The following is a 14,640-nucleotide window of genomic DNA, read 5'->3' on the forward strand; positions in this document are numbered from 1 at the left end:
GTTCTACATTTTCTTTTCCAAACACCTTAGAATGACCTTCATTTCCCATTTGAACCTCTTGATCATCACTTATTTCTTGATAGGTCTTGAATAACGATCTATCATAGCACACATGCACGGTGGCACAAGTGTCATACCACCAGCCAGGAACTTTATCTTGGACAGCATTGATTTTGCTCACAGTAGCGATAATTCCATCAGTTTCTTCCACAGAATTTACTGTTGTTTTTGTTACATCTCCATTTTGTTTCTTACGAATCCTACACTCCGGGGCATAATGTCATGGTTTACTACAGACAAAGCATCCTCCATTCTTTTTGATGGTATTCTGGGGTTTCTTGAATTTTCCATGATCTTTTTTAGGACCAAGGAATCTTCCTTTGTTCTGAATGCTTTTATTGGCCTTATTGGCCTTGTTCACAGCATTGGCTTTTGGATTTTCATCAAAAGAATTTTCATTCTTTTCTCTCTCCTTTGATTCCTCCTCGATTCGAAGATGTTTCTGTAACTTTTCCAAAGAAAAATCTTCGGAACTGTGAAGGATCTTATTCCTATAACTTTTCCAAGTTGATGGTAATTTTGCAATTATTGCACCAACTTGAAAAGTCTCAGGAATTTCAATTTTTACAACCCTCAGTTCGTTAACAATAACTTGCAGATCATCAATATAGGCTTATCATTAGTCATCTTAAATTTGAAATATTTGGAAATTAAGAATTTCTTTGTACCTTCCTCTTCTGCCTTGTATTTGAATTCCAGCGCCTCCCAGATTTCTCTAGCAGAAATGGTAGTCTAATAAAGATCGTACAAACGGTCTGACAGAGCATTTTCAGTATGTGTCCACGGCATATGAGTTCGTCATCTTCTCGCTTCTTTCTTTTAACCTTCAACTCGTCAGTGTTCGTATCCAAAGGTTCTGGAATTGGTGCAGTGGTCGGATCAAGAATGTAAAAGACCTTCAAGGCAGTCAAAAGGAATTTGAGTTTGTCTTGCCAGCAAGTGTAGTTCGTTCCATCGAAGCGATCAAGTTTGATCAGATCTTGATTCATTAGTTTGATAGTAGCAACAACACTTTTAGTCTCCATTGCAGCGCAGTTACACTTTAAGAATGTTGGAAATACACAATGAAGACTTGAAACACGTACTACTTACGCTTTCCTTAAAGTGTATTTGCTCCCTCTTCTTATTGCTTGTAGGAATTAATGGCAAATCACTTCCAGGATATGAGAAGACTTTGAAACTTGCACCAAGCAAAAGTGAAAGTTTTCCCAAGAATATTAGAATGATTTTGTCTGGGAAAGAAAAATAATCAAAATCAGAAAAAAAAAGTATTTCAAATTCGTTTCTGTTCCCTTTTTTATAGAATTTATATAAAAAGGTTGCAACTGTTCGTCAGCTGTTGCATTTTCTTTGAAAATTGTGTCTGTTTTATGAATAGATGCAACTTTTGAATTTTCACAATGGCCTGATCATAACAGTTTTTTATATTTGAACAACCAAAGTCCAACAGTGTATGTATGTATATATGTATGTATGTATATGTGTGTGTATATGTATGTATGTATGTATGTATGTATGTATGTGTGTCTATGTGTGTATATATATATATATATATATATATATATATGCAGTGCATAAGAAACGGGCCATATTTCGAGCCTTGGATGCTACCACATCTTTTATATTTCTTATCTATTAAATGGATAGGGGAGAGAAATCTCTTCCCTCTCTATAAATTCATCAAAATTTCAAAAAAAAAAAAACAAACAAAAAAAAAAGGTGTCTCGGCCACGATGTTAGGAAACCACATCATTTCCGAATTTTAGGAGTGAAAAATTGAAATTTTAAAACACTTGCCTATTAAGGATTTTTCGAATAGATATAAGTGAAAAAAATCCATATTGGTTAAAAAGAAAAGATTTACCATTTCTAACTGATCAAAATTCTTATTAACTAAAATCAATTCAAAATCCTCTCCATGCCATTTCCGATTTTAGAATTTGAATTTTGAAATTTAAACACCTGCCTATTATGGACTTTCTAAATAGGTATAAGTGAAAAAAAATTGGGATCAGTTAAAAAATGAAAGATTCACTATTTCTTAACCAAACAGAATTCTTTTTAATTGAAATTAATTAAAAATCTCCTCTTTTATTTCTCTCTGGCAATTTCAAGCTAGTGAGATGAAGAGATGTGCTTCAATGCCATCTCAAGAGCATCGACAGGGAAAAGAGTGTAAAGATTCTCGATCAAATCATTGCAAATAGAATGAAATCAAATTAAGATCCTTTTTTTTTATTTATTAGAAATTTTGTTTATTGATGATTTCTTTTATATGCTTTCTTACCTATTAGATCCACAAAATTAAAAGCTTGATACATAGCGAGAGCAAGGCTTTTTCAAGATGTGATTCTTGGTTTATTCTATATTCTTTTTGGCCTTCCTTTTCCTTAATATCTTAAAACTTAGATTTTTGAAACTACGGATTTGCTACATAAACTAAAATGTTGAACTTTAGGTTTTTACTCGAATTTATTTAAAGTCATTACTTTTTTTGGTTTTTATTTTGGGATGGGTGTTTTGCTCATATTGTTTCCAAGATTTGATTTTCCTCCAATATCTTGCTCAAAACAAATGATCTTTTTTATCAAGGATTATATATTTTGCTTATATTTATTTACAGAATGATTTTGGTTTTAGAGCATGGGTGGCGGATATTGTATCATTTCTCAATCTTATTCATTTGGTACATATAGAGATAGAGCTAACTTGGTTATTATACCATTTGTCCTAACTAAAGTTATCAATAATTTGCATTGCCTAGGCCTACAAATACCATTCTGGAAGCTCAATAGTATCCGCCTTCATGTATGGTGCACTTTAACTCCCACTTGCAAAAATAGCAAGAGAATCCCTGTGCCAACCCTATATCTTATGCAACTCATGGTTTAACTTGACAACCACTGTAACATTAAAATGCCCGTATGACAAGAATGCCATTATTTAACTTTTCTTCCTCATGCATATTAAAGTAGCATTGTTTTTCTCAAATATTCATGTTAATTAGAAAAATTAATATAGCATCATAACTAAATAACACTGATATTTTATAAATTTATTTTTATTTTTTTAGGTTAATTACAATCTTTTTTTTGTTTGTTTCTATAGAAAAGTTCAATGGAAAAGTTACAAGATCATTCACAATCTGAGTAGCTTAGCTAGATGATTCTATTTCCTTGCAAATATTGTTAGCAATGTATCTAATCGTTCCAATCAATAATACATATTTGCTAAAATTTAATCCTATTAATAATTAATATTTTAAAATATTTATTAGGGTCATCTCATTTTAAAATAAGTAGAATATACGGGATATATAATCATGATAGTATTATCAAGATGGTATCTAAAGCTTCTAAAGCAATGTTTTATGAACTTTTATCTTTTAAAAGGAACCACTTACTTTTTGAAAAGAGAGAGAGAGAGAGAGAGAGAGAGAGAGAAGAATCACTCAAAACAAAGAAGCAGACACTTTGGCCCCAAATCAACTCCCTAGCGCGCCAAAGCCAAGTCTACGTCTAGCGGTTCATCTATGGGGAAAAGAAGCAACATCCGAATCTGATTATAAATTAGACTTAAAATATATAGCCAACTTAATATTCTAATATATATCCTAAAATGGAAGTTGTTTTTATGCAAAATTCTCCATTTTCCACATGGGCATCTATATTAATGATAGCATTAATATGGTCTTTATCTTGAATAATAAATAAGGCTATTATATCTATTTTATTTGATTATATAATTCATTGTCTATTATCTATTATATATATATATATATATATATATATATATATATATATATTAAAATAAAGACTCTGCTTGTGTAAAGCAAAGTAGACGCCTATATTAATGATATCACTAATAAGACTATTATTTTTGATAATAAATAGGACTCTTATATCTATTTTATTTGATTATATAAATTATTGTCTATTGTATATATTATCTAATATATATAATTAAAATGGAGGATCAAATTGCATTAAACTCTTTATTCATCATGTGGACATCTATACTAATAATATTATTAATACATTTCCATTTGCACCATATCTTAATAATATAGCTAGCGGCTTGAGGCAAGCACCACGTTGATGCAGTTTCATAGAATTAGAGTATATGCAAATTATGTGACTCTTGTAAGACTGGGCAGAGTTCCCCTATAAAATCATACTAAGAGTCAAGAACCAGGTTGAACAGATACAATGTGGCACTAAAGTGAAGCAGCAGACCGAAAAGTCAAGTCTTGAGTCGTTAGCCTATAGAAAATCAGGGTAATCATATATATACTGGTCTCAAATTTTCAAGAACATAAGACTATATTATAAGCCGGAGAGATGACCTGGGATATGTTAGGCCAAAAAGACATATCTATTGGTTCAGTAGTTGTAGAGTGATCATACTTGTGTATATATGCTAGGTCGAAAGATAGTTGGCAGCAGCTATCAGATCTGCCAAAAATGCAGACCGAACGTGAGAAACAGCCATCAAAGTGGTGAGTAATAATGTTTAAGGGTACTTACTATGTCCTAGTATAAATAAGTAAAATTATATTCTATAAAAACTCTTCAACTATCAATTTCAATTAGTTTATCTTTATCTTTACCTTTACCTTATTTGTTCATTCTAGGAGTAGTCATAATTTAGCTTTCTACCACATCCTAGTACTGCACTCTTACCGCAACCCAATATTACATTAGAATTGATCATAGGTCGAGCCTCGAGCTTAAACTCTATTCGTTTTTAATCGGGCATCGGGTCGGGCATATGTAAAATTTGATATTTTTTGTTCGCAAGCGTGGTCCAGTGTCAGCTCTATATTATATCCTTTTATGTAGCCCAACACTACAATCCCCATCTATTTATATTTCCTTCGAATCATGGTGTGGTGATGGCGAAAATTTTTGAAAATCAAGACACCTAGATTCACGCTGCTCTATATCCTTTATTCGACTCATACCTTTCTGGCTAGCCTAATACTGGTGGCACGTCCGCATATTTATTTGGCCTCATTTGGTTATGCTTTGATGAGCCACCTTCTATCTCAATCAAGCTCTTCAGGGATTCCTAATTTCAAATAAAGGCTCTACTTGTATAGAGCTCTCCATTCGCCGCATGAAAAGTAATATTAATAATGTCATTCATGTGGTCTTTAATTTGGATAATAAATAGGACTCTTATATCCATTCTATTTGATTATATAATATATTATCTATTTTATATATTATATATAGTTTATTATCTATTATATATATCTAATATATTTAATATATATAACATATAATAAATTATATATATATATATATATATATGCTAAAATGAAGGTTCTGCTTGTGCACAGCTATCTATCTGCTATTGTATATCTTATCTAATATATATATAATTAAAATGAAGACTATATTATATGGATATCTATATTAATAATATTATTTATACAATTTATATATTAGAAAATAATTATATTTTTTGCATCTATTACATTCTATTTTGTTTATATTTATTCTATTATATTTATCGTATATTACATTTCCAAAATAATCCAAAAAAAACAAAAGAGGACTGTACGTCTGTACCCCGCGGTGCGGGGTATGAGTTAGTTTCCTTCGATAAAGACAAATCAGTCGACAGCTTGCCTCCCTGGGAAGGGAGTCGTTAGAAAAGGAAAACGACGTTATAGAAAGAAAGATGGATATATAGGATATTACACCGTTTACGCTGCCCGAAATGACCATTCTTTCTAATTTATTCTCTTTAGAATCTAAATCACAGCAGCGTATCTATCGGCCGATCAGGTCCCAGCAGCCGCAATCTGTTCTCCCCGACAGACGGCGAAGGCAAGGTTTAAAATGCGGGAACTGGAATTTGGACATCTCTCGCAATTCCAGGGCGACCTCGGAAAAAGCCGTTCTTGTAAATTTACGCGTATCATCTCTTCGTCTCTTTCATGCGAGAAAGCGGACGAAGGGAGAGGAAGAGAAGAGAAAGCGGACGTCCGGGCGAAGGAAAAGGAGAGGAGGAAGAAAAGATCTTTGGACCGCGATTGAGGCCGCTGAAGGGAAAAGATCTCTTCTTTTTGAAGGCCGAGCCCTCTCCCTCTCTCGAACTGTCGTCGTCGGCGCCGCACTGATCGAATCCTGAGGCAGGGAGACGGAGAGGTAGATATTGGCGGAGAAAGAAGGGATCTGGAAGGAAACTAGGAGAAAGATTCGATATATTTGATGAGAGAAGGACGAATCTTGAATTTTGCTACTATGGATATCTTGCTTTAATTCTCTGTTCCGGTGTTTATTTTTTCAGGTGGACTTTTTGGTTGGGGTTTTGAATGGTGTTGGAGGAGGGCGGATTGAGAAGCTTATTGGGATCTTGACCAGTTGAGTTCCGAAATGGTATGGGATCTTTCATCTCATGATCAGGTTGATTCTTGATTTCGAGTTCATTTGATTGACTGGGTTTAATTTCTCGAGAACTTCAATGGATTTTGGAATGTTCTCGGGTCTTTTGTGTTGATCGAGGAGTTCAGTAGACTAGTAGAGTATGATGAGCTACACGAACGTAAAAGGAAATTTATGCTATGAACTTCACCTCTTTGGGTAGAAGGCTCATGATAAGGCTTAAAACTGTAATTTTTTAGCATCTTTTGTTTTGTCAATGCTTTCTATCAATTATCTTCTTCAGTCCCTCAGATGATTTTAGATAATTCGCTCCTTAGCTGGAGGGTGTATTAACATCATCTGATAAAAACCTGGTTTTTGGCCAAATTTCTTGAGTGATGAAGGCTATATAGATAACGGTATATAGTTTGTGCATTTCTACACTACTTGTGACCAGTTTGTGCTCTTCTTACATGACAGGCGGCTGCAGTCCACGTTGAAGTAGAAGCCCAGGTTTGGGTCGAGGATCCAGATGTAGCTTGGATAGATGGAGAGGTCATTGAGGTCAATGGCGACCAAATTAAGGTCAAGTGTACTTCTGGAAAGACGGTCAGTACTCATAACTAAGGGTTTTGCACATTTTTAAACCCTTTTTTTTGTTTATTTGGATGATGCTGGGTCCTATGTCAGCCTTCATTAATTGCTTGTACTGTAAATTTAGGGTCCTTCTTTATGAGAAGAGTCTTCATGGGCTAATCTGGTTAAAGGAATACATGAAAATTTTAATTCTTCAAATAATCTCTGTTGCATCATAGATGTTGGCAATTATTAATGAAGATGTTGGCTCTTCACTGCAGGTCATTGCCAAGGTGTCCAATGTCTATCCTAAGGATGCTGAAGCATCTCCTTGCGGTGTTGACGATATGACAAAGTTAGCTTATTTGCACGAACCAGGAGTTGTTCAGAACTTAAAATCAAGATATGACATAAACGAAATCTATGTAAGGAAATTTTGAATAATAAAAGCTACTTTACATTTTCACTTAAAATCAAGTTATGACATAGATAAGATCTATGTAAGTAAATATTGAATAATGTAAGTGAGGTTACTTTTTCTGTTTTCTCTAATGCTATGTTTTTTTTTCCTTCTTTTTGCTCTCTCTCTTCCATCCTAAAGTGAACATAGTGTTGGCATCATACTTGTTATGGTAGTGGTTGTTAGTGGACCTCATCTATTGGAGGCTGTGTTTGTTTAATTTTGACATCCTCTATTAACTATTTATTAACAAATGGTGATCGATAACTTTGTTATCAGACATACACTGGAAATATATTGATTGCTGTGAATCCTTTTCGAAGATTCCCTCATCTTTATGACAGCCATATGATGGAACAATATAAAAGGGCAGCATTTGGTGAGCTAAGCCCCCATCCTTTTGCTGTTGCGGATGCTGCATATAGGTATGCTTTTCTGCTCCCTTTGACATCTTAAAAGACTAATTTGTCTTGTTTGCATTGTGAGAGTGTATTCTGCCAATGCAGACTTATGATTAATGAGGGAGTAAGCCAATCAATTTTAGTAAGTGGAGAAAGTGGGGCTGGTAAAACAGAAAGCACCAAATTGCTTATGCGTTATCTTGCTTATGTGGGAGGTAGAGCTGCTGCTGAAGGGAGGACTGTGGAGCAGCAAGTACTGGAGGTGTGATAGATTTTGGATTAGACTACCAAGTACCAACTAATTCTTTCTTGAAAGTTACATTTTCCTCTGCATAGTGCACATGCCAGATTTTTAAGGTATCTTGATTCCTTTTGTACAGTCCAATCCTGTCCTTGAAGCATTTGGCAATGCAAAGACTGTGCGAAACAATAACTCGAGGTAGGAATCTCTCATTACAATGCTTCACATCTATGTATTTGTAAATGTACATATCTTTCATTGGCTCGATGCCCATGGTGAATTTCTTGCATGTATCAGTCGTTTCGGCAAATTTGTTGAGATTCAATTTGATCAGAGGGGTAGGATTTCGGGAGCGGCTATCAGGACATACCTGCTTGAAAGATCTCGTGTCTGTCAAATATCTGATCCTGAGAGAAATTACCACTGTTTTTACATGCTTTGTTCTGCTCCACCAGAGGTATTGAGACTCTTAACTCTTTATCAAAATTCTTATTTTCCCATGCTTATTGGTTTTATGTCAAGATAGGTATTTCTTCTGCACTATTTATTTTTCTGATATACTTTAGTTAAGAAAACCAGCTAATGGAAGGCTGCAATCTCCATGGCATATCATACAAACCAGGCAGGTTGTAGCAAATGCTGATGATGCTATTGAATTGCCACTAGATGGATGCTTCTATATGGAACCAAGAACCTGTAATCTAGTTAAGTTATGCATGCTATAGAATATTCCTTTAAAAGAACTCATCTTGCATAGTACATCCAGTTTCTTATTTAGGCTATCAATGGGCCGAGTTAGGCTGGGTCAGCCTAGGCTCGAATCAAGCATGGTATTTCAAGCTCAGGCCTGAGAATCAAGCTTGAGGGTCCCAGACCTAGCTTGGGTCTGACACGACCATATGTAATATTTCATGCTAGGCTGGATCCAAGTCATGCCCTATTCTTCTTAAGCTAGAAACTCATTTTATCCCTAGATCGGAATAATTCAGACCTCTTGATTTTGGGCTGGATTGGGCTTTTTGGTTGAAATTTCTAGCCTGAGCTTGATTTTCTTGGGCTAGGTCATCAAGCTACTAGGGCCAGCTCAACCCACTGACAGCCCTATTCCAAAAGGGGAATATAAGAATGCATTGCCTTCATTGTGCTCTACAATATGTAAAAGGAATTCCAATATAGGGCATGCCTTTGCCTCTATTTTGGAATATGTTATAACTGGGGATGAAAATTTTTATGTGGATAAGAAGAATTTGAAGAAAGACAAGATGATGTTGAAAGAATAGTAAATAATTGTCATAGTTCAGAAGTTTCTTTTGTGCATTGAAGATAAATGGATTCATTATTTGAAGTATTTCACTTTTTGTGTGGCATTATACCATATATTAAATTTTTGGTGGAGATGATATGAAGAATTTTTCATGTATCATCCATGCTCAATACAACGCCTAGGTACTAGGTATCAGGGAGTTGTGTTATCTCTGTACATTTTGCTTCATTTAAGTAGTCTAACACTATGTATAGCATAACATAGTCTGTTATAGTATACTATACTATTCCAAAGCATGTCGCAATGTATAAGGCACCCGCCATTGTAGAGTCTGTGGAGGGTCAGATATACACATCTACCTTTGCATGCTGAGAGGCTGTTTTTATGTTTCGAACTCATGGCTCCTAGATGACAATGGAGTATCCTTACCGTTGCACTAGGGCTCGCCTTTACTATACCACACCATAATACAATAGAATTTGATCAATACCACTATTAAGATCAAAAACATTTGTCTATGGTATTTAGTCTTCAAGAATGGTTTGAGGTGAAGATAAATGATAGAAGTAAAGAACAAAAGAAAGAAAAACATGATAAATGGGAGTAAAAGAAAAGAGAACAGCAATTCACAGTGTTTGCATTAGATTATGTTATCTAAACTAGGGCTTCCATTTTATAGTCAAATGAATAACAAGCATACCGCTAGGTGAGGAATTTTGCTTGCTGGAAAATCAACTGATTTCCAAATCTTATTTGTGTTGGGTGAAGCTATTCCTTCTTCAATTACTTTGTACTAGCCAGAATCTCGCAAAGGTCACATGGACAAGCATAGGACAGATCATGGATTGCCATACCGTCCCGAATTGTTCGATTCAAGGCGCATTGTACGGTACTATATTGGAACTGGGATAGAAAATAATATTCGAGTTATCTAGGCCTCATACTAACCTGTAATGAGGCTTACCAAGACATACGTAGGTGAACCGGGGTGCATATCGATCTGTACCATGATAAAAAGTAAGAAAAATGACTCGAGAGTTGTCTCGGTGCTAAGTACATACTGTACCAATCTATACCTTACCGAACTAGTAATGTACTAGTATGGTACTCGAAGTCAAGATTGCAGACCTTGGGACAAATACAAAGGAAAGGCTATGGAAAATATTTCTATAAAGCAAAACGGTTACGTAAGGAGATGATTACAAGTTTATCGAGTAAAAGAGTATACAAAAAATTACTTAGACACCTCCTCAACTTAGAGCCATTTTTACTTGGTTCCCTTCCAGTTTAAAAGTTTCAAAGTGGTCCTTCAAGTTAGTTAAGTGGTTTAATCACTTTAATGTGATCCCGCCGTTCATCCATTTACCTGGGCTCACGGAATTCTATCATGTGATGGTCATGTGAAATTTCTAGGACTGAAATTCTCTTATGAGGAGTGTTTGAGATGGAGAGGAGGGATAAGGAGGTTTAGAGAGGAGAAGTAGATGTTCGAAGAGGAGGAGATGGTGGGAGCAGAGTGGGGCTCGGGGCCATGTTAGATAAAAAGGAGGGATAGATAGGAGGGTTGAGGATAGTATCGGGGTTTAGAGAGGAGGAGAATGATGTGTTGGAAGAGAAAACGTGGTGGGGGATCAGGTTAGATGGAGAGGAAGGATGGAGAGGAGGGATGAAAATTGTATCAAGGTTTGGAGAGGAGGACATGTTGGAAGAGCAGATGGTGGGATTGGATGGGGCTTGGGTGGGACCAGATTCGATTGAGAGGAGGGATAGAGAGGAGGGATATGACAACGGGCTTTAGAGAGGAGGAGGAGGAGGCGGGAGTGAGAAGGGATGAGAAGAGGAGAAGAGGAGAAGCGAGGATATTTTTGGATAAATAAGCTATTCTGATGAGGGAAAAACTATCCTTTATGATGGTATCTTAATGACATTGGATGCCGGAGAGGGCTCAGGACCACATTGAACCCCTTAACTAACTTTAGGGACCATTTTGAAACTTTTATAACTGGAACGGTTCTAAATGAAACCGGTCCTAAGTTGAGGGGGTGCTTAAGTAATTTTCCCAAGAGTATATTCACATTCAAGGGTTAATTGGAATTTATTTTTTAAGCAACTCTTGGTGTGTTTGCAGAGCTTGTTCATTATTTTCCTTATCTTTTATCACATGTAAACCTTGCTGGGTTTTTCTTGAACTATATCATTTGGTGAAACAATAGCAGATGGTAGTGGAAGATGTATAGGTGATGGAATAGGATTATTAAAATCAATTGGCTGAGTCTGGATGATTTACATGCTATTGGAAAAAAAATTGGAAGTACTTTCAAAAGAAGTGACATTGGTGGTTAGAAGATGAATATTAGAGATTGGGTCATAATAATGTGCTGAGTATCCAACAAAGAGACTTAGAAGCATGAGATCTAACTTTCAATAGACCAATACTAGTGCAAAAAAGGACTACCAAAGACCCGAGGAAGAGCAACTAACATAGAATTGCAGGTGAACAATCTATTGTATGAAGAAACCAGTGAAATAGAGTAGACAATTTGATTGACTAAATGACATGCATTGAAAGTTTTTTTTGCCTCAGAACATTTTAGAAACATGCATGCACAAGAGCAATGCATAAAAAACTTCAATAATAGGATGATTCTTTCTTTTCGGCCATTAATATGGTTATCGAGTATAGGATGCAAGCTGGCTGGTATATTATTCCATGTCTTCAGTAGTATTCCCTGAATTGATTGGAGAGATACTTTTTAGCATTATTAGGATGAAAAACCAAAAGAATTTAGCTGCAATTAATTTTGAATTTTCTTCTGTATGGTTTGATATGTTGATGAAATTGCTGAGTGGTCTTTCATTAAATAAAACCTTGTCATCTTGGAGTAATCATCACTAAAGGCAAGAAATTGTTGAAAATGATGAGTATTTTAAGGCCTAGCATTAAAATATTATAAGAAGCATTGGTTCACACTTCACAATATGCAGACATGTATAAATCAACAAGAACGAGAAAACACACTATGATGTTTATTTTGATGGCAAACTACTATGTGAGACCATGGTATGCTATACCGTACCATACCGGACGGTACCGAGCATACCGTACCGGTTCGGTATCGTTATCGGTGCAGGTGGCATACCGACTCTTGGTACGTCCAAACAATTTTGTACCGTACCGTATCAACACTATACTAGTGTGGCACCGGTAAAGGGTCCGGTACCGGTACGGCGAACCTTGTGTGAGACTGACTCGAGGAATGGAACCAAGGGTTGAGAGTCTTGAGACTTTCATGGATAAGCATTTTCCTTAGTGTGAAGAAAGGCTTGAGCAATGCTTACCAACAAAGAGACTTAGAAGCATGAGGTCTAACTTTCAATAGACCAATACTAGTGCAAAAAAGGACTACCAAAGACCCGAGGAAGAGCAATTAACATAGAATTGCAGGTGAAGAAACCAGTGAAATAGAGTAGACAATTTGATTGACTAAATGACATGCATTGAAAGTTTTTTTTGCCTCAGAACATTTTAGAAACATGCATGCACAAGAGCAATGCATAAAAAACTTCAATAATAGGATGATTCTTTCTTTTCGGCCATTAATATGGTTATCGAGTATAGGATGCAAGCTGGCTGGTATATTATTCCATGTCTTCAGTAGTATTCCCTGAATTGATTGGAGAGATACTTTTTAGCATTATTAGGATGAAAAACCAAAAGAATTTAGCTGCAATTAATTTTGAATTTTCTTCTGTATGGTTTGATATGTTGATGAAATTGCTGAGTGGTCTTTCATTAAATAAAACCTTGTCATCTTGGAGTAATCATCACTAAAGGCAAGAAATTGTTGAAAATGATGAGTATTTTAAGGCCTAGCTGACCCCTAACTATAAGAAACATTGGTTCACACTTCACAATATGCAGACTCATACAAATCAACAAGAACGAGAAAACACTCTATGATGTTTATTTGATGGCAAACTACTATGTGAGACTGACTCGAGGAATGGAACTAAGGGTTGAGACTTTCATGGATAAGCATTTCCTTAGTGGGAAGAAAGACTTGAGCAATGCTTTACCATTAAAGTTACTTCTTGCCGTTCTATTAAATTCACAAATATCTACTGATTGTCTTCTGATTCTAAAATACACAGACTAAAGGATAAGTGATTTTTTTAAAAAAATGGAGTTTATTAGGTTACCAACATACATCAAAAAATTAAATGCAATTGTGGCATAGATGACATAAAAACTGGTTAGAAAAGGCTAAGGCATGCATTTCCTTTTCTAAATACATTTGAGAAAGTAGTAAAGTACCATTGGCTAATGTGATCAAAGGACAAGAAATTGAAGTTAACTAGTCATGTAACATGTCCTAGTTTAGATCAAAGTTATTATGGCTCAAGGTGCACCAAGGTCTCTTGGAGCCTGGACACAATGTCAGGTATGCCCCTTAGTGAAGTAGGGTGCAATATATATACTTAATTACAAATCTATATGTTTGAATGTATGTAATATCTACCAATTTATATGTGTATGCATATGCATATATGCAGATATGTATATTGTGTGTATTGTGTTTATTTGTGTTATTTTTATATATTTCTTGTTACTTTTGTTGACAAATATGTTTAACATCATGAATTTATTAATATATGTATGTACTAATATTTATATAGATACACAAATAGATAATTGTGTATATACATAAACATAAGCATACACACACAAATAGATACTATAAACAAATATACACTCATAAATATGAGTATAAATATGTCTGCATTCATACATACATGGTATGTGTATACTTATTCCTATTTATGTATATATGTGTATATGTGTATGTTTGTATATATGTAAATCTATATATTTATATATGCAGTCATGCTTGTATATGCGTATGTATATGTATTACATACATATATGACATGTATATATAATCACAAACACAGCACATACATATATACTTGCAACTAGGGGTGACAATTGGTCACGTCAAGTTGGGTTCTGGTCAAAAATACACTCAATCCATATCCGACCTATTAATAACCAGGTTGGAAAATGTAAACCTATTCCCGACCCATTTATTTTATCTAAACCCATATCCACCCACCTATCCATTTTAATTTTCACTCATCAATCATACATATAACTAAAAAATAAAGCAAAAACTGTTATTCAAAGATCACAAATAACAAAATCAAATTTGATTTCAAATATATCATCATAATCACAATAAACTTAAGAATTTATGATTCATAAG

The 14,640-nt window shown here is 34.9% G+C and overlaps 1 protein-coding gene across 3 annotated transcripts in view; it reads left to right on the plus strand.

The window, feature by feature from the left end:
* The first annotated feature begins 5,845 nt into the window (after positions 1–5,845).
* LOC103717946 (myosin-6-like) overlaps positions 5,846–14,640 on the plus strand; it is a 42,848-nt gene continuing 34,053 nt past the window's right edge. Inside the window, exons 1-8 of one of the 3 annotated variants that reach the window (XM_089923972.1) lie at positions 5,846–6,218; positions 6,361–6,449; positions 6,915–7,043; positions 7,292–7,435; positions 7,750–7,895; positions 7,977–8,133; positions 8,252–8,310; positions 8,410–8,569. In XM_089923972.1, the coding sequence (XP_089780098.1) occupies positions 6,447–6,449; positions 6,915–7,043; positions 7,292–7,435; positions 7,750–7,895; positions 7,977–8,133; positions 8,252–8,310; positions 8,410–8,569 (798 nt within the window). In that variant the 5' untranslated portion in view covers positions 5,846–6,218; positions 6,361–6,446. Of the gene's footprint in view, positions 6,219–6,360; positions 6,450–6,914; positions 7,044–7,291; positions 7,436–7,749; positions 7,896–7,976; positions 8,163–8,251; positions 8,311–8,409; positions 8,570–14,640 lie in introns of those variants that run through there. The other 2 variants (XM_089923971.1, XM_089923973.1) reach the window with 2 other exon arrangements.

This window comes from Phoenix dactylifera, chromosome 6, assembly GCF_051530095.1.
Source record: "Phoenix dactylifera cultivar Ajwa chromosome 6, Ajwa_hap1_PhDact_Kaust_v1.1, whole genome shotgun sequence".
NCBI classification, from domain to species: Eukaryota; Viridiplantae; Streptophyta; class Magnoliopsida; order Arecales; family Arecaceae; genus Phoenix; species Phoenix dactylifera.